We start from the raw sequence: 19,410 nt of genomic DNA, 5'->3' as shown, positions 1-19,410 counted from the left end.
TTACAGTTACAGATAAACGAGTCAGGAGTGGCTTGAACAAGTATACCACTAACAATCTCATTCAACTGTATTTTATACTGTTGCTGCATAGCATGCAAATGCGATTTACCATAATCCTGACTTTCATGATATCCCATGCACAACAATGTAAAGGATATCTGCCATGTATTGGCAACATGTACACGATCATTTTGTGGTCACAATCAAAACTCTTTTCAAAATATTTACAGTGGTGTTAAGAAAATAATCCCCCTAAAGCAGGTGTGTACCTTCTTTTGTATGTCAGTGTAACAACATGTGGATCGAACATTTCAAAACGCATAAAACACCAATTCATTTAAATATTGCATATAGTTTGATTACCAGTCATCAAATGTATTTGTCAAACACAAACATCAAGAATACAGTTGTTGACTGAGTACATCCCTGCAACCCCTGGATACAAATATACTCCAGGATACATTATGCAGGAAGGCTCTTTGAGGTATTGTGAGGTAGAAAACAAGTCTGTTACTATTTATGCATGAAATTAAGAAATATTCACCCAAAATATACTCAATGTCCATGAAATTATGAAATACTCAAACAAAAAATCCTATTTATTCATGAAACTATGAAATATTCACCCCTAAAAGACAAACAAAAACAACTTTTATGGCATTAAATTCATTTAGTAATAATAATAATGTGTCCATTTATATAGCGCCAAACTCCACCACAGGTATGCTCATAGCGCTAACAATGAATAGCACAGCACATAATTACCCTGGATAACCCAAGCTACTTGTTAGGCGCTAGAAGGCTATAGTCACATGACTTATCCCACCGGGTACCCATTTTCTGCTGGGTGAACATTATGAACAAACTTACTTGCTTAAGGTGAGACCACATGTATCACATGTGCTTCGTTGTGGGGCAGGACTGAAGTCCTAGAAACTCTCAGGAGTCAAGCTGCCAAACACGTTCACCCATCCAAGAACTCTTCGCGCCCAACATTGTTTAACTTCAACTGATTTGTGACCTGAGCTCTATACACAGGACCACACACCACCACAATGGTATGCACTTAATGGTGTAACATAGTTATATAACCTGTAACAACATATCATTGCTGAGACCCAAGGTAACAAATTGTCTGTGAATCATGAAATTCATATCAGCATGAAATAGATGTAAAAATGTATCACTTCAACAATTTCGTAGTGTCCGTTCACCAAAACAAACAAATAAAAAACATAAAGATCTTATCATGCTGTTTCAATCGGAGTGCCTTATTAAATAATTTTAATAAAGACTGATAGATTAACTTATTGATCATATACTGTTCATCAGGGTTCTACATGACGAATGATTCCTGCGTATTTGACGCAACAATTTTGTAAAAGACTCTCAAAATATTATCATACGAGTCAAGCTTGACGCAAGTGTTATGGTTGGCCCTCACAATTCAGTTCAATAAAATCGATTTGATAAGCAAAAATGATATTGTTTGATGATAGTTTGACTTTTACAGAGCTGTCAGATTGTTCCAGAGAACTCAGAGGAGACAGTAATCCTGGCTGTTTGAATTGAACAATGCTGTAGTCTCATTTGGTGGTGTGACATAGACAGTTACATACTGAGAATGATTAACACAAAGAAATATTAAAATTTTCATGACTCTTAAATATTGAAAATGACTCCCAGTAATAAATATTGTGAGTCACCATGACTCCAATTTTTTAAAGTCTGTGTAAAACCCTGTTCATTAAACAACCTTTCGATACCATTTTACCCAAATCACTGGTATGAGAATCAGCTTCGTTCACTTTTTATCCTCAATTTTTCCTGCTAGTTTGAATGACTTCCAGGAGACAGTCTGCCAGTCGCTTGTACTCCTCCATCGTGTTGTATACCTGGCAACTGATGCGGAGATGTAGATGACCCTGGATCAACTCGATGGCACACTGGATGTTGTACTTGTAGCGTACGTCCGTGTGGAAAGCGATGGATCCTTCCTGTAATTTCAAAGACATCAACATTGCACTTTCCATCATGCTTTTGTAGAAGCCACAAATTATAAAACTCTCAGGATTCAAACCTTCCGATCCAAGGTAAGATGTCTTGCCCACAAGGAGACTTCAAAGACATCCACAAGGACTCTTCAAAGACATCCACAAGGAGACTTCAAAGACATCAACATACCATCCATTCATGCTTTTGTAGCAGCCAAAACATTTTTAAATTCTTGGGATTGAAACCTTTTGAGGTCAGTCATCTTGCCCAAAAGGAGGTTCAACCTATCAGGAAGCTCACAATGTATGGATGCTATCTATTCATGTATCACATTGTTTCAAAATATCTCTGGCAACAGAGGTACTTCAAAAACTGATTGCCTTCAATATTTTTACATAATATATTCAGCAATCCAGAGAACAAAACACACTGTTGAAAGTGCAGAGCTGTACAGTATCAGTGCTAATTTGACAATAATGAGGCATACAACTTTGTGGATAACATCTTCTTGTTTTAGAGACTTTTAGTTTCATGGTGTAAGAGGTGAGGTGAAATTGGGTTTAACGTCGTGCTTGAGAATATTTCGCTCATATGACGACGTGCATGCGTGTGTATGGGTATGTGCGGCTGCTTGTACTAGCCCAGACTGAAGCTGGTTTTATAGTGCTAGCCCACTGAGATACCATGCCGCAGTGAAGCATGAATACCCCACTCAGACACATTATACTGACTCCGAGCCGACCAGTCCTTGTTGTACCCATTAATGCCGAGCGCCAGGCAGGGACCAACAAGTACCATATTTTAAAGTCTTTTGGTATGACGCGGTAGGGGATCAAACCTGCGACCTTCAGCTCTCCGGGCGGACGCTCTAACCACTACACCACGGAGGCAGTCCTTATGGTGTAAGAATCTACACGGAAATGTCGCTCTATGCAAAAACAAGAAGTTGTTATCCACAGAAATGTATGCTTCCTTATCTACTCACCAACATCTTGGATGCCGATAAGAGAATTGTGTGAAATGGGTTTGGAATACAAACAAATCTGGTACGCTAATAATAACAATTACACTAGGTCTGCACAAACATTGCGTTTACATGTGATCAGACTCTACTCCCATACATGACAACCACTGAAGTTGTGCTCCTCAGCTTCTCTCCACAGCAGCCTGTTAATATGTATCATGTCCTTCATATATACCTGGAGTATGTTTCTCACTATATATTAAGCATCTCTTCTTTTCCCGGAATAACCGCATTTGAGGTTTTTGTTTGCTCTCAGGTTTTACTTTTGTAAGTAAGACCTCTTCCCAGGTTTTTCCTAACTCTATAAGAACATTAACATTCAAATGATATATGAGTGTTTGAAATCAATTGAAAAATATCGTCTAAGATCTATTTTAAAGTGCAAATGTTTTCCCAAGCAGAATTAGAACCGCATCTATCAGGTGAATAAGTGGACGCTCTACCTCACGGCCACCGAGCCGACAAAGATGTTGGGGTTAAATTATCTATTTATAGTTACTGTCATTAAATTGATTTTACTTGCGCTTCAGTTATTGTTATGTAGCTTCATTAAATGATCATCTACATTATAATTATCCATCATTGACGGTTTATATGTTAGTGAAAACACTTCCCCTCGGTTTTGGTAGAGAATGTAAAACCTTGGGAGGAGGGAAAACCCTCGGGGCTAAAGTGGGGCTAAAGCCCCTCGGGATTTCCCTCCTCCCTCGGTTTTACATTCTCTACCAAAACCGAGGGAAGTGTTTTCTCCTATACATCATAACTGCATCAAACATCAAGCATATGCAGTAGACAAGTGTAGTAAAGTACAGATTCTACCACTTTTGTTGGGTTGAGTCCCATCCGGGATTCGAACCCACAACCTCAGGGTCAGGCACCTAATCGCCAGCACACAAAGTCAGCCGCCAAACCTGCTCAGCCACCGCGGCTTCCACCAAAATGGAAGTCGGACAACTGGTAGTCTAGACCACGGACTTTGTATACCCCTCTGATAAGTGTAAATTGGCACGGCTCCCACTGCCGAAAGCTATTGTGTAATCATAAACTGAGGGAGTAAACGGCATGTCAAAACAATTTACAAATAATATCCAGTCCTGTCGATCTTCGGATGGTCAATGGTCATGCAACCTATATAATTTGAGACATTTAATACGATGGCTGATATAAGCTTTTCTATGGGTATCATACTTTTTACATATCTCAACATAAACTTTATGAAAGAAAGACACGTTAAGACTTGATCAATAGATGAGAAATATTCAACACACAAGAACGCATAAAACATCTTTGACACGACCCCTTGTGCCTGTAGGTAGCAGGGCTCCAGATAACTTTTGGGGGTGTGAGTGTACTTACACATCATATTGCAAGTGGAGGTGTACTGAGAATTTTGAAGGAGTACTGACATGTTTTTGTGTGAGCGAGTTGGTGATTTGGTTTGTCTGGACGATTCATCGATCACTATTTCCAACCATGTATTTGTATTTGAAGACGCGTGAGAAATAACTGAGCGACCGTGTGATGCGCGAAATGTCAGGTCCGACTGGATATAAATAGGAACAGTGTAGTTTTTAGCCAATCGAAAAATAGTGACGCATATCGTTGCATGGGAACGCAAGGGATTCCTACTGTCGGGGTTTCCTCATGTGTCAAATCGTGTTTCGCAAAAGAAACATGTATTTATCCGAAATAGATTTCCATTTGCACGATACGCACGGAAATTAAATGTTAGACATACAAAAGTATTTATGTGCGTACACGATACGCTTGAAATCTTATATTATGTCGTACTTAATTGATTTTGAGGCGTACATTACGCATGTACGCCCCTTATCTGTAGCCCTGGGTAGCACATGTCCGTCGTCATACCTGGCTGAGCGACCCAATTCACATCTACAGTCTGATCTATTGTTTTCAACAGCTATGCATAAGTTTTGCCCGATTTTATGCATAAACATGCTTTTCTGGATATCCTATTACACATCCCACTGAATGCTAAGTTAGGCCGACGTGGATTATTTCGACATATGCTATTTGCAGTGGTCTAAATTTTACGGACACAGAGCAACAGCCATTTTTTTCTATTACCAACCGTAACTTTAGGCTACCTCACCACCCCTGATGAGGATGACATCGGCGGTATGACTGCCTACATTTGACACATTCATCCATCAACACAGAGTACTTCTCTGCCTACAAAGTAGGCCACCGTTTTGCTCAATTTAAAAACTGACAGAGTTTATAAAAAACAGGCTCCCCAAACCCGCTTCACATATTTTAAACTGGGGACCTGTACTATCTCAAAAGTAATCAACTGAGAGTACAAGTGAGTGAGTGAGTTTAGTTTTACACCGCACTCAGCAATATTCCAGCTATATGGTGGCGGTCTGTCAATAATCGAGTCTGGACCAGACAATCCAGTGATTAACATCATGGGTATCAGTTTTCGCAATTGGGATACGTTGACATGTGTCAACCAAGTCAGCGAGCCTGACCACCCGATCCTGTTAGTTGCCTCATACGACAAACATACTTTAGTAATTCTAACCCGGATTTCCATGGGTCACTGAGGTATGAGGTGACCTACCCGAGTGCAGGGGTACTGAGGCAAGTCTGGCAGTCGGATCACCCTCATTGTGGGAGACTCCATACTCTGAGGTATCTGTAATGGCTCTGCTTGGAGCTTCTTGAGAATATACTCATGTGCCTCTGTAGCGAGCTTGGATGCGTAGCCGATGATCTTATCCTGAAACAGATCCACAACATGTGTGTTGAAGCAGATTGTTGGTAATGAAGTGTGTATCCATGCTGATATATACAGGATGACAAGGGTTATACTTAATAGCTGGAGTTTACACAACATTAGAGTATATTTCTGTCTGCATGCCTAAAGCGGTTAAACCCCAAGGTATGGATGTTATCAATTGAATAAGTGAGTGAGTGAGTTTAGTTTTACGCTGCACTCAGCAATATTCCAGCTATATGGCGGCGGTCTGTAAATAATCGAGTCTGGACCAGACAATCCAGTGATCAACAGCATGAGCATCGATCTGCGCAATTGGGAACCGATGACATGTGTCAACCAAGTCAGCGAGCCTGACCACCCGATCCCGTTAGTCGCCTTTTACAACAAGCATAGTCGCCTTTTATGACAAGAATGGGTTGCTGAAGACCTATTCTACCCCAGATCTTCACGGGTCGAATAACTCTAAAGACCTTTACACTGGCATCAGTGCAAATCTAGGATTCCAACCCAGATTATAGCATTCCTGACAAATGTAAGAGAGGCAACTCTGCATATCGGTCACTTGGCCACCCACACAGTGGAATCACCTAACATTGTATGATTATTTACAAAACTGTCCCTAACACAATATAGGTACTAGTTACCATGCCTCCAATCCGCTGGTAGAACTCAACTCCATATTTGGCAGACACGTACGCTGTCTGATCATTTGTACCGACAAGGAAGAACTGTTTGTCCAGTGTTAGGGCGTGGTTCCAAGACGTGACGAGCGGGTGGACCCAGCTGTGATGCTCTCGTTTCACATGCAAAATGGCACAGCTCCGAGGAGTGTACACCCACTTGTGGAAGTTGCCTGTCAATGTTGAATCAAATAGAGTGGAGTGGATGTAAATGTGTCCAGCTACCTGATTGGTCGATAAACTCAAGTTCAAGGTCACAGTTTACTTTCTGGCATGTGTGGAAACTCACTGTAATCTTGGACAATGTAAAGAAATCTACAGTGAATCTCACCCAACCGTCTTGTCAGGGGTGGAAATAACTTTAAAATTGATAGTGTACTCCGGTACAGTGGCACATGTAAAGTCACTTGCCCTGATAATTTTCCCACTATGCCGACCGTTTTCTTGCTGATTTTTTAAATAAACAACATAATTAACATTGGAAAGTCAACTGGACACTGGTACAGTGTGATATACAAATTTGCTTGCCCGACAGAAAAAAACACTGGACTCGGACGTCGGGCAATGGGTTATTTCCACCCCTGCTTTTGATATGAAATATATCACCACGAGTTGATAAAGTTATAAATATCAGAGGCTTGCCGAGTGTTGATATATTTAATATCAGGAGACACGAGGGTGACATTCTATTTATCATCAAAAATCACTCTTCATTTGTGTTCAAAGAAAAATGCACATCTCTGAACACGGCACTGCCATTAGACTTGCAGTGCAGCGATGTCATAGCATTGTGACATCATCAAGTTCATGATGTCATAGCATTGTCAGGGCATTGTACAAAATCTACTGTCAAAATGATATCTCCCAGGAGATATCGTTTATTCTCACACAAGCAATATCTCCTGTGGTACACAGGTTTGGATGATAAAGTGGAGAGTACACCCAGCTGCAATTGTGGAAGTCTCCTGTCAATGTGGAAGTTAGCTGTCAACATGGAATTATATACCAGTAGAACAGATGAAAATGTGTCCAGCAATCTGATTGGTCGATAAACACAAGTTCAAGATCACAGTTTACTTTCTGGCATGAGGATAAACCCACTGCAGTCTTGTACAAAGTCAGGGATAGAAATACTTTTTTTTCTAAGTGTGCCTTAGGGCACCAGACAAATATTTTAGGTGTGCCTTTCAGAAATCGCGCGCGCCCACATGTTTTTAGAATAAATGACAATGATGATGATCATTTGAAATTTATTGTTAAATAAAGAAATGGGTTTATGAGCATTCAAATATGTATGGTATTATTCAATTTGGAAAAAATAATTGTATTGGGGATTAAATGACTAAATGTGAGTTATGTCTCTAAAAAATTAGGCGTGTCAAAACGGCACAGGAACATTTTTTAACCGTGCCATTTCAATATTTACCGTGCCATGGCACACTAATATATGGGGTATTTCGAACCCTGAAAGTGAACAGATGAAGTGGATGAAAATACAGTGAGGTTAAAAACTATCACGCTTTGAATATGGTTTTACGCTGCTTTTAGCAATATTGCAACAATATCATGCCAGGGGACACCAGAAATGGGCTTCACACGCTGTACCCAATCACCCATGAAGGTTGTATTGTGATCAAGTCACACATTGACTTCCAAGCATATGTTCCCCTGATCCATCAGGCTTATAGAACTATCTAGCATTTCTAGTTTCTAGCACTATGTCATTCAAAACAAATGGGTGGGTACACAGTATCCAAGGAGAAGTGGAAATATAATTCACTGGATCAATGAGTATGCCATGCCTGCAAAACATCACTGCAGCTCAACGTTCGAAATAATCGCCGGCCCAGAGTGCCAGCATCGGTTGTTATTGTATTGGGCTGGCAGTTTCAAATATTTCCAGGCCCTTATGGCTTGAAGTTGGTTAATTAGGGGGAAAAGTGAGGTTCATTTAGACTGGATATAGGGTGAGTACCAACTATCGCAATTGACGTATTCAGGATTTTTGTGTTGTGTATTTGTGTTCACGTAAATTATGTAAATTTCCATCAACCCAAGGGTTGCAAAACCAAAAGAAGCTGAAGGAAGTGGCAGACGGCCACTGAGAACTATTTTTACTTACACAAAAGAGTGAACCAGGACATATGCCAGTTTACAGGCTAGGCATTTACAAAAAACAGAGACATTAAATGGCAAGGTATACAGAATGTGGTTGTGAGAGGCAATGATGCTCTAAATTCAGGTCATGATTCATGGTGGCTTTGCCATTGTGGGGAGTCAAGTCAATGTCAGACAGCTCTTAGAAGAGCACAGACAGCATTAAGCTGATGATCTAATCAAAGAAAACACGACCTGATTTGACAGGGGCTTACAAGCTTCGTAGCCCCGCTTTAAAACAAATTGGTTGTCTTTGGGAATTAAACACATCAAAGACTCTCTGAATCTTCTATGATTGGACAAAAATTGGACACCCTCAAAATCCAAATTTGACCCAACCATGCCCGGAGGCCCCACTTTATACAAGAACTGGAAGGCAAACAAAGGGGTATTTTGTTGAGGTTGGGGTATCACAGCATTGGACTAATACACCCAATTCGTTCCAAGCTGGGATACAAAGCCAACTGGAATAGACCTATATCATTTTATTTCTTTATAACTATTTGTCAGCATAATCTGAAAGTCAACTCCATATGTGTCATAAAACAATCAGAAACAGATTTATAAATCTTATTCCCCAGCTGGTAAGAACTAAATTTTTTGCAAGCTTCAACCAACTATCAGCCATTGTGGTTTTGAACATAGCACAACATACATTATTTGTTCGATATCATGACACTTATATCCATGTTTCTTTCTGTGGGATTATCTGCACAGAAATACATATCCTTCATACTAACATTGTAGTAAAACTAGAATGTTATTTGCTACAAAATTGAAGCTTGATGCCAGGAGACTTCCATTTATAAATGAAATCTAAAATGAATCCTAGTTCCATATTTTTATAATGACTTTGTGTGTAAGATATTCATTATAATTTTTATTTAAAGGTCGAACGAGAGACAAAACTTTTGATTATTGTAAAGGAATTCTAAAAGTCACCTTCCGTGATTAAGATTAAAATTATGTTTCCCTAGTGTTTGGTTATGGAAATAGTTACATGGTACTCGGTCATAGCCTTAGAATGACATCTTGTCAGCCAATGAGAATACAGAACAACTTTCACGGCACACACTACTGACAAATAGCGAGTCTGATGCCGACGTGCGTAATTGGACAAAATGGAAAACAATGAAAGCAACAAGTACTTCATGATTTGCCGCTGTATTCGACAATGTTTCGGGTAGACTGCAGCATTTTGGGCTCCAAACCGAAAAGAACGTTATAGCGAAACATTTTCAAGCCAATGTGAAATCTCTTACTGATTTTAATAACATATCTTATGGGTACCAGTTGAACTGCCCCCAGCTACAAAATGCGCCAGCAAATTTGGTCATTCATTCTAATTTGGTCAAATTTATTTAAAATGATTAAATATATGCCGTAAATGCATAGTTTTGATATTATGTTCTTCATATAAAGTTATCATAGGAAGTAATATTGCTGATAAGTGTTCCATTAGTAAACTCATAACTATGTATATACTTTTATATGAAGAACATAATATCAAAGTTGACAAAACTATGCATTTATGTCCTATATTTAATCATTTTAAATAAATTGGGGCATTTTGACTACCCTCCTGAGGCAATTTGACCAAATTTGCTGGAGACAATTTGTAGCGGGGGCAATTCGACTGGCAATCGGACTTGATTTAATTTATGTTAAAAATACCACTGACAGTAAGTTGTAACAGGGAATGATGGAGTATAAATGAATCTCGTGGGTACTTCTTCCTTCTTCAGCCTAGCTTTGGGATTTTCATACCCTGCCTAAATCTGTCTCTTTACTTGGGAAACGGGAGAAATGGTGCCTCTTTCCTTTTTCGATTATTCCGTGCATAACCAGGGAACGGAATACACCATCGTACCATTTACAAAAACGACAGAAACAGCACGATTTGTATTACTAAAGGGATTGTTCTTTGGCAATATGGCGGATGCTAGTCACATATGACGTCACTAGCGAAAAGGTCACGGGAGTTCCAGCGGAATATGCATAATGGCTGAAGCTCAGATAACAGAAACTGTTTTCGAGATAAAAACATAATAAACCATAATTTTTAAATTAAAATTGGGGTACATGTTTCTGATGACTTTATCCTTCACCCAGCAAATTACTGCAATTGTCTAATATTCTCCTTTAATGTAATATCAAATTAATATTACCTGTAAAAGCATCGGCACCGAGGTCGGTGAGATTGATCCACAGGAAATCTACTTCATATTTTCATAGACATTTGCATGTGAAGATATTTGTTATAATTTTTCAACAAATAAAATACCAAATTAATATTACCTGTAAAAGCATCGGCGCCAAGGTCGGTGAGATTGATCGGAAGTGTGCCAGGAGCATGTGCGCCGTCTACAACGGCCATAACTCCATACCTGTGACACAGATCGACGAGGCGCTTCAACGGCATCACTACAGCTGACGGACTGGTGATGGCATCTGACATACAATGACAGGTTAAGGTCGATACATACTAGTACATGAGATGATTTATTGTGACATAATATAATCCATATTTGATACTGTTTGTATATTGTGCCAATGGCATGTCATCATGGTTATAAATCAAAATGACAGTTAGTGAGCATGGTTTTATGCCGTTTTATAGCAATATTTCAGCAATATCACGGCAGGGAGACACCAGAAATGGGCTTCACACATTGTACCAATGTGGGGAATTGAACCCAGGTCTCCAGGGTGATGAGCAGATGCTTTAACAATTAGGCTACCTAACCACCCCAAAATGACAGTTAAGACATGGTCTTGGCACCCAGAAATAGCAAAAATGTTTATTCTATGATTCCAGAGATAAAAATATGTATATACTTTAAGAACTTTGTCTGGGCCAGACAATTCAGTGATCATCTGAAGAATGGCCAATAACTCCTTCTAAATGAGATTACCTATGGGGACCACTATTATTGTTATCAGTCAGTTGTAACAAACAATCTTTACTTACCTATAACAGCAATTTTGGTTTGTGGATTGGATTTGAAGAAATCTTCATATTTTTCGCAAATCTCGTCCTCACTAGATATCGGAAATTGTATATCCAGCTCAACTGACTTGACGCCTGAAAAATATAACAAGAATTGTATGAAAGCACAATGAGTTACATTTGTCTCATTAGTTCGTGAAGTTTCACGCTTTTTGGCAATATTCCAGCACACATCACAGCGGGGAGCAGCAGAAATGGGCATCACACATAGTACCCAAGTGGGGACCCACACCAAGCTGTCCCCATCTGATTTTTCCCAATGCCTTCACCGAACCCCCAGCTGTCCCCTCTGATTCTCTTCTCACCCCTTCCACCAACCCAACAACCCACCAAGCTGTCCCATCTGATTCTCTCCCACCCCTTTCCCCATCCCAACCACCCACCAAGCTGTCCCCATCTGATTCTCTCCCACCCCTTCCCCCAGCCCAACCACCCACCAAGCTGTCCCCATCTGATTCTCTCCTCACCCCTTCCACCACCACTGTCCCCATCTGATTCTCTCCTCACCCCTTCCACCACCCAACACCAAAGCTGTCCCCATCTGATTCTCTCCTCACCCCTTCCACCAACCCAACCACCCACCAAGCTGTCCCCATCTGATTCTCTCCTCACCCCTTCCACCAACCCAACCACCCACCAAGCTGTCCCCATCTGATTCTCTCCTCACCCCTTCCACCAACCCAACCACCCACCAAGCTGTCCCCATCTGATTCTCTCCTCACCCCTTCCACCCCCCCAATTCCACCCACCAAGCTGTCCACATCTGATTCTCTCCCACCCCTTCCACCAACCCAACCACCCACCAAGCTGTCCACATCTGATTCTCCCCACCCCCCCATTCCACCAAACCAACCACCCACCAAGCTGTCCCCATCTGATTCTCTCCTCCTTCCCCTTCCCCCCAACCCAACCACCCACCAAGCTGTCCCATCTGATTCTCTCCTCACCCCTTCCCCAACCCCCACCCACCCAAGCTTCCCCATCCTGACCCAACCACCCACCAAGCTGTCCACATCTGATTTCTCTCCTCACCCCTTCCCCCAACCCAACCACCCACCAAGCTGTCCCCATCTGATTCTCTCCCCCCCTTCCCCCAACCCAACCACCCACCAAGCTGTCCCCATCTGATTCTCTCCCACCCCTTCCCCCAACCCAACCACCCACCAAGCTGTCCCCATCTGATTTCTCCTCCCCACCCCTTTCCCAACCCAACCACCCACCAAGCTGTCCCCATCTGATTCTCTCCTCACCCCTTCCCCCAACCCAACCACCCACCAAGCTGTTCCCATCTGATTTTCTCCTCACCCCTTCCACCATCCCAACCACCAAGCAAGCTGTTTTCGTCTGATTCTCTCCCACCCATCCCTTTCCCAACCCTTCCCAGCCCACCCACCCACCAAGCAGTCCCCATCTGATTCTCTCTCACCCTTCCCCCAATCCAACCACCTATCAAGCCGCCCCATCTGATTCTCTCCCTCCCCTTCACCCAACTCAAACACCCAAGCTGTTCCCAACCTACCGTCATAGAGCTCCGATGTTGCATCGCAGGTATAGGCTATAGCTCTATATGTCAGCGTGGTGTACAGTAGAATATCTCCTGGCTTGTAGCGGCAGGACTTCAGGATCGTATTCACACCTGTGAATGATACACATATTTGTTTGTCATGTTTGTTTAATTGAATCTCGATTTTTATTGTAATCAGTAATATTCCAGATATACGATGGAAGTCTGTAAACAATTTTGTCTGATGTCTGTTAGCAACATTTAGAAGTTGTTAAAGATGACCAACATATTTTATGAATTAAAGAAGCTTAAATCCATAAAATATCTTGGTCAATTGTGTCTGGACTTGAAAATCCAGTGATTGAAATCATGAGCACTGTTCCATGCTACTGGGATACAATGAAATTGATTTCACCTGCTGCGACTGACCACATGATTCAGTTAATAACCCCATACATTCCTGGGACCTATATTCTTACCATCCCTACTGTAAAGCCCCAGATTAACCATTTAAGAGTGAGTGAGTGAGTATAGTTTTACGCCACTTTTAGCAATATTTCAGCAATATCACAGTGGGGACACTAGAAATGGGCTTCACATATTCCACCCATGTGGGGAATCGAACCTGGGTCTATGGCGTGATGAGTGAACGCTTTAACCACAAGGCTACCCCACCGGCCTAACCATTAAAGAGTGAGTGAGTGAGTGAATTTAGTTTTACGCAGCACTCAGGAATATTCAAGCTATATGGCGGCGGTCTGTAAATAATCGAGTCTGGACCAGACAATCCAGTGATCAACAGCATGAGCATCGATTTGCACAACTGGGAACCCATGACATGTGTCATCAAAGTCAGCATGCCTGACCACCCGATCCTGTTAGTCGCCTCTTACGACAAGCATAGTCGCCTTTTGTGGCAAGCATGGGTTGCTGAAGACCCATTCTACCCCGGATCTTCACAGGTCCTAACCAAGTAAGAAGCTGTGATATAACTGTACAGTGATTTTACAACAACTGTGTGTACCTGTAGTTGCATTTTGGACAAACACCAAGTCCTGAGGCTCGCAATGCATGAAGTCTGCGGCTGCCTTCTGTGATTCCTGCCAGTACTTGTAGCCATTCCTCCGGTACCAGTCATCAGGGTGTCGATCCACCTCTTCCAGGAATCTGAAGTCACCAGTAAATGAGTGAGTGGTTGGTTAAGTGAGTGAGTGAATAGGCAGGAGAGTTGGTGGTGTTTGGACAGGCAGGGTGGGCTGGGGAAGGACTGAGGCTTCCTATTGGACACTGCATTGATGTAAGGATGCAGATGGCACTAATACTGTTGACAGAAAAATGTCGACTGTAACTCAAGGTGCTGTTACCTCCTCATGGAGCCCTTTCACTGAAATATTTGGCCACTTATCCCATTGTGGAATCAGGTTTCACTGAAACAGCAGGCCAATGTCTCCAGAGCTCCAGATAAGATTTGGGTACTGTACCCACTGTATTTTTTTGGAGTGGGTATTATGAATGTTGAGTGGGTATTTCATTTTCCGTTACCCACTGCTTTCAAATATCTGCATATTTCAGTCATTTTACTCACCTAAGTATATGTCATTGAGTAAGTTTACTAAGCAGGTATGTTCTGCCTTATGTCATACCCAATCAAAACCAACTTTAATATAATGGAAATGATTTCATAAAAAATCACTCATCCTATACTGACAGTACAACACTTGTCCTATACTAACAGTACAACTTGATAGCAATTGATGTCTTTTTCATTACGCAAGCGATTTTTATAAATATATTCTGTATGCATTTATTTTAAACTTTTTGCGTATCTGACATTTTAAATGTGTAATTGGTACGCAACAATTATTTTTTCAATGCGTAATTGGAAATTTTCTATGCGTATTTTACCCGGATACGCAGCTTATCTGGGCCTATGTGTCTCATCACTTATTGGTTTCATGGGGCGGTGGGGTAGCCAAGTGGTTAAAGCATTCACTCGTCACATCAAAGTCCCAGGTGTGACTGCCCACAGGGGTACAATGTGCAAAGTCCATTTGTCGCGTCACTCTTCTCAGTAGATAAGTAGGAAGGGTTTGAAATCTCTTCAGCCTGTGACCCTTAAAAGTCCCAATTACAATTTTCACCAACCCATGCTTGTAGCAAGTGGCAACAAACAGACTTGGAGTGGTCAGGTTCACTGACTGGTTAATGCACGTTATCGAGTGTCAATAGCGTATGCCGATGCTTGTGATGTGAAGTAGTGGTGTTCCGATTAATTGAAATAATCGAAGATTGGTCGCAGTGGCCAAACGACCAAGCAATCGATCACATGTTCTCATAAATTACAAACGATTTTGGAACCGCTGTAATAGAGTTTGAAATACTTGATGATGGAACATATTTAGGACGTTGTCCGTGTTTAATTCTTAGAAAACTCACTTCACTTTCTGAAAAGTCATGACTGAATATTTCTTGAAGAATCTGAGAAGTTTATGTTACAATGGAACTGAATCATTTTACACTGGATGTGAAATTTGCAAATGTAATTTGTGCAGTTTCTAAATAAAACAAAAAAACAACAACAGAGAACCAAATGTTTTTTTTCTTTATACTTATTTGCAACTACAACCGTTGGTATTGAACCACTCATCAATTGCGAGATTTCAACCAATTCCCAACACTAATGTGATGCACTGGATTGTCTGATCCAGATTGATTATTTACAGACAGCTGCCATATACATGTAGCTAGAAAATTGCCGACGGTGGCATTAAACAAACAGTCGGTTTTATTATTTCATTTCTAATAGCTATGATAGAACATTACATGTACAGAAATCAGATTTGGTTGTTTAGATAATTATATCCATGAACTATAACAAACATTACATGTACAGAAATCAGATTTAGCTGATAAGTGGAAATTGATATAAAATATCATCAGTTATACCTTAGTCTTACTTGTTGGACACATTTTGGAACACTGCCATAAGATCCATGATTGAGAAATGTCTCGCCTTCCTGAAGAGAGAAGTTCTCTTCTCTCATCTTAGCACCGAACTCCACAGCTTCATTCAATCCTTCCAGTTTCATACTGTGGAGATAAACATGGATATCATTGGGCTGTGAGTTGACCTTCCAGCTTCATACTGTAGAGATAAACATGGATATCATTGGGCTGTGAGTTGACCTTCCAGTTTCATACTGTAGAGATAAACATGGATATCATTGGGCTGTGAGTTGACCTTCCAGTTTCATACTGTAGAGATAAACATGGATATCATTGGGCTGTGAGTTGACCTTCCAGCTTCATACTGTAGGAGATAAACATGGATATCATTGGGCTGTGAGTTGACCTTCAAGTTTCATACTGTGGAGATAAACATGGATATCATTGGGCTGTGAGTTGACCTTCCAGTTTCATACTGTGGAGATAAACATGGATATCATTGGGCTGTGAGTTGACCTTCAAGTTTCATAATGTAGAGATAAACATGGATATCATTGGGCTGTGAGTTGACCTTCCAGTTTCATACTGTAGAGATAAACATGGATATCATTGGGCTGTGAGTTGACCTTCAAGTTTTATACTGTAGAGATAAACATGGATATCATTGGGCTGTGAGTTGACCTTCCAGTTTCATACTGTGGAGATAAACATGGATATCATTGGGCTGTGAGTTGACCTTCCAGTTTCATACTGTGGAGATAAACATGGATATCATTGGGCTGTGAGTTGACCTTCCAGTTTCATACTGTGGAGATAAACATGGATATCATTGGGCTGTGAGTTGACCGTGACAAAATTGCTGTTCTATGTATCATATTCTTCCTATTTATATTCAATTACATTGAAACAATATCAATCCAAGAAAATTCAATTACTGAAATTCAAATACTATCAATTGTAAACAAAAGATTTTTCTTTGTTCAGGCACGCACTGTGACGCAGATGACATAATTTGTTTTTTGATTATTTAATAAAAAATAACACATATCTGTATCATTCGCTCTGTATACACACACACGAATACATACGAACCAGAAACAAACATGGTACGCTGAGGGAAATTGAAGAGCGTGACTGAGAATAAAACCACCCAACTATTTACTAGGGCTGGCTGAAATGATCGATAATCAGAAACATCATTGATAAGAAAAAGTATTAATCGACAGACCAACTCTGATGATTCGTGTCATAATTTTGGACACCCGAATAAAAAAGTTGTTTAACAAACGATCATTATTTTGTTGTCACTTTTCGCTATTTCTTACGAGGGAGAACCGCTTGCTGGTAGAACAGACAGGTGAACGAGTTGTACGTGTGAAATTGAAATTTCACTGCACATGCTTGTTGATTAATGATAAAAGCCAGCAAGGGGAGGTAATAAAATTATCGGGCCAAGCTGTAGATGCATCCAGGATGTAGGGAAGATTTGTTGGAGTGCATACCCTGGAGATTATCAAAGATAGGACTGCCACACAGCGTCACTCGCCGAGTACCAGTGCACTGAATGACTAAACAATCAGCTGTTCAGTGCAAGTTTTCTTCGCTGGAGGTTGACAATCTGATGCTCATGCTCACCAAGTGCATCCGATGAAATGCACATGTTTACATTGCCATTTATTGTGTTGTAGTTCTGCAAAGTGATATTTTCACTGCAGTGAACATATCAAATTTCTGTCACTGCAGTGAAAATATCACCTTTCTCAAAATCAGAAATATCAGTATTTCACAATCAGTCAGTGAAATAGTTTCCAACTTGTGCTAGCCAGTCGGCTCACCTATGCCTGAAAGATACTAGCCCACAAAATAATTCACTAGCCCGAAATTTGAATGTAGAAACTAAACAAAAGATTACAAAAATAGATGAGAATAAGATATTGTCGGCATGACACAAGATTCATCCTTAAGCTGCTTATGTGAGGGACATTTTATCAGGCCATAATATGTTGCATGATTTAAAAGTGTAGTTTAACTTAACAAGTCGGAGAGAGTGATATATTTACAAAATAACCCCATGAAAATTCACTAGCCCGTCGGGCCAGTGACTGTGAAGATTTACTGGCCCAAATGGATTTTTACTAGCCACAAGCTAGCAGGCCAGTGGCTATGTCGCACTGTTCACGTACAACTAAGTATGAAATGAATGTCATTCTATTGCATTTGGACATTACGCATTGAATGAGATGTCATGGTATTTGAGTAGCTGTCATGATTACATTAAATAGGTATGTAATAAACCTTGATATTGATAATGCATTAGTTTGTGATTTAATGTTCTAGTTCCATCCATGATATGTGTTCCCGTCAAATTATCATTTTGCTACTTGGGGATATCTGACAGGTTGATTTAACTATTTGTGATCTTTATAATTCTTTCTGTCGTGAATAACGTGACTGTGTGAGTGAGTTTAGTTTTAAACCGCACACAACAATATTCCAGTTACATGCAGTGACTGTGACTAGTGTGATTGTGAAACTAAAGCCAAGTGGCATAGCTGACTGACTGACTGAGTGAGTTCGGTTTTACGCCGCTTTCAGCAATATTCCAGCAACATCACGGCGGGGGACACCAGAAATGAGCTTAACACATTGTGCCCATGTGGGGATTCGAACCCGGGTCTTCGGCGTGACGAGCCAACGCTTTAACCATTAGGCTACCCCACCGCCCCCCCAGTGGCATAGAAAGAAGTTTAGATCTAGTCTGATGATCGGGGAGAGCTAGCGGACTTTTTGGTTCGTTCGATGAGGTCCGTCTGTTCAGTGGTCTTGTCGGTCAAGATCTGTCATCTGTCAGATTTGGCGGGTATGTCGATCACGTCGTGCCTCGATTGCATCCGAAAATATACGACCAGCATCGGCCATTCCAATTTTACAAATGTTCAAGTGCGGAACAGCTGTCAACGTGATAGCGCGTTTGTCTCATCATTTGTGCTGTGATAGTGTTATGTCATTGCATGAAATATGTACCATACACTTATGCAGTCTCAGCCGCAAGTTGTGATCAATGTCATTTTCGACCTACCTCTGTTTTTTTGACGTGACGCGCTTAAAGAAATGTTCCCACTGCACCGCTTGCCACATCCACGAAACCCGGGGTCAATATAAGCCGGACCGGGCCTGGCTTCGTCTAATACTAAAATATGGATTGCAGAATATTAAAACGAAACCGGATAAATACACTTATAAATGACTGACTGAATGAATGATAATCAATCAATCATAACAAATAAATAAATAAATAAATAAATAAATAAATAAATAAATAAATGAATGAATGAATGAATGAATGAA

The 19,410-nt window shown here is 40.7% G+C and overlaps 1 protein-coding gene across 2 annotated transcripts; it reads right to left on the bottom strand.

Annotated features, from left to right (window-relative positions):
* Positions 1 to 1,667: 1,667 nt before the first annotated feature.
* Positions 1,668 to 19,229, bottom strand: LOC124271566 (hercynylcysteine sulfoxide lyase-like). Of its 2 annotated transcripts, none has more exons than XM_046706724.1 (9): positions 19,142 to 19,229; positions 16,063 to 16,426; positions 14,141 to 14,283; positions 13,132 to 13,248; positions 11,574 to 11,687; positions 10,901 to 11,053; positions 6,410 to 6,618; positions 5,607 to 5,765; positions 1,668 to 1,997 (listed from the first exon to the last, which is right to left on the bottom strand). In XM_046706724.1, exons 2-9 carry the CDS (start codon positions 16,203 to 16,205, stop codon positions 1,818 to 1,820), a joined length of 1,218 nt encoding a protein of 405 aa, XP_046562680.1. In that variant the 5' UTR covers positions 16,206 to 16,426; positions 19,142 to 19,229; the 3' UTR covers positions 1,668 to 1,817. The 2 variants fall into 2 exon arrangements, with proteins under 2 accessions (XP_046562680.1, XP_046562675.1); XM_046706719.1 differs by having other exon boundaries at positions 16,063 to 16,206; positions 19,142 to 19,225.
* Between the last annotated feature and the right edge of the window lie 181 nt (positions 19,230 to 19,410).

Source organism: Haliotis rubra, unplaced genomic scaffold (assembly GCF_003918875.1).
Source record: "Haliotis rubra isolate DU_JTF1 unplaced genomic scaffold, ASM391887v1 Scf1028, whole genome shotgun sequence".
NCBI lineage: Eukaryota > Metazoa > Mollusca > Gastropoda > Lepetellida > Haliotidae > Haliotis > Haliotis rubra.
Note: the sequence above shows the minus strand (reverse complement) of the source record. Positions and strands in the feature narration are given on the sequence as shown.

Coding starts and splice junctions, on each gene's coding strand:
- LOC124271566 (XM_046706719.1), bottom strand. CDS start 19,200: ATGTGGCAAGCGGTGCAGTGGGAACATTTCTTTAAGCGCGTCACGTCA. Junction 11,688..13,131: donor AACATCGGAGCTCTATGACG/GTAGGTTGGGAA, acceptor TATATTTTTCAG/GCGTCAAGTCAGTTGAGCTG. Junction 5,766..6,409: donor ACCAGCGGATTGGAGGCATG/GTAACTAGTACC, acceptor GATCTGTTTCAG/GATAAGATCATCGGCTACGC.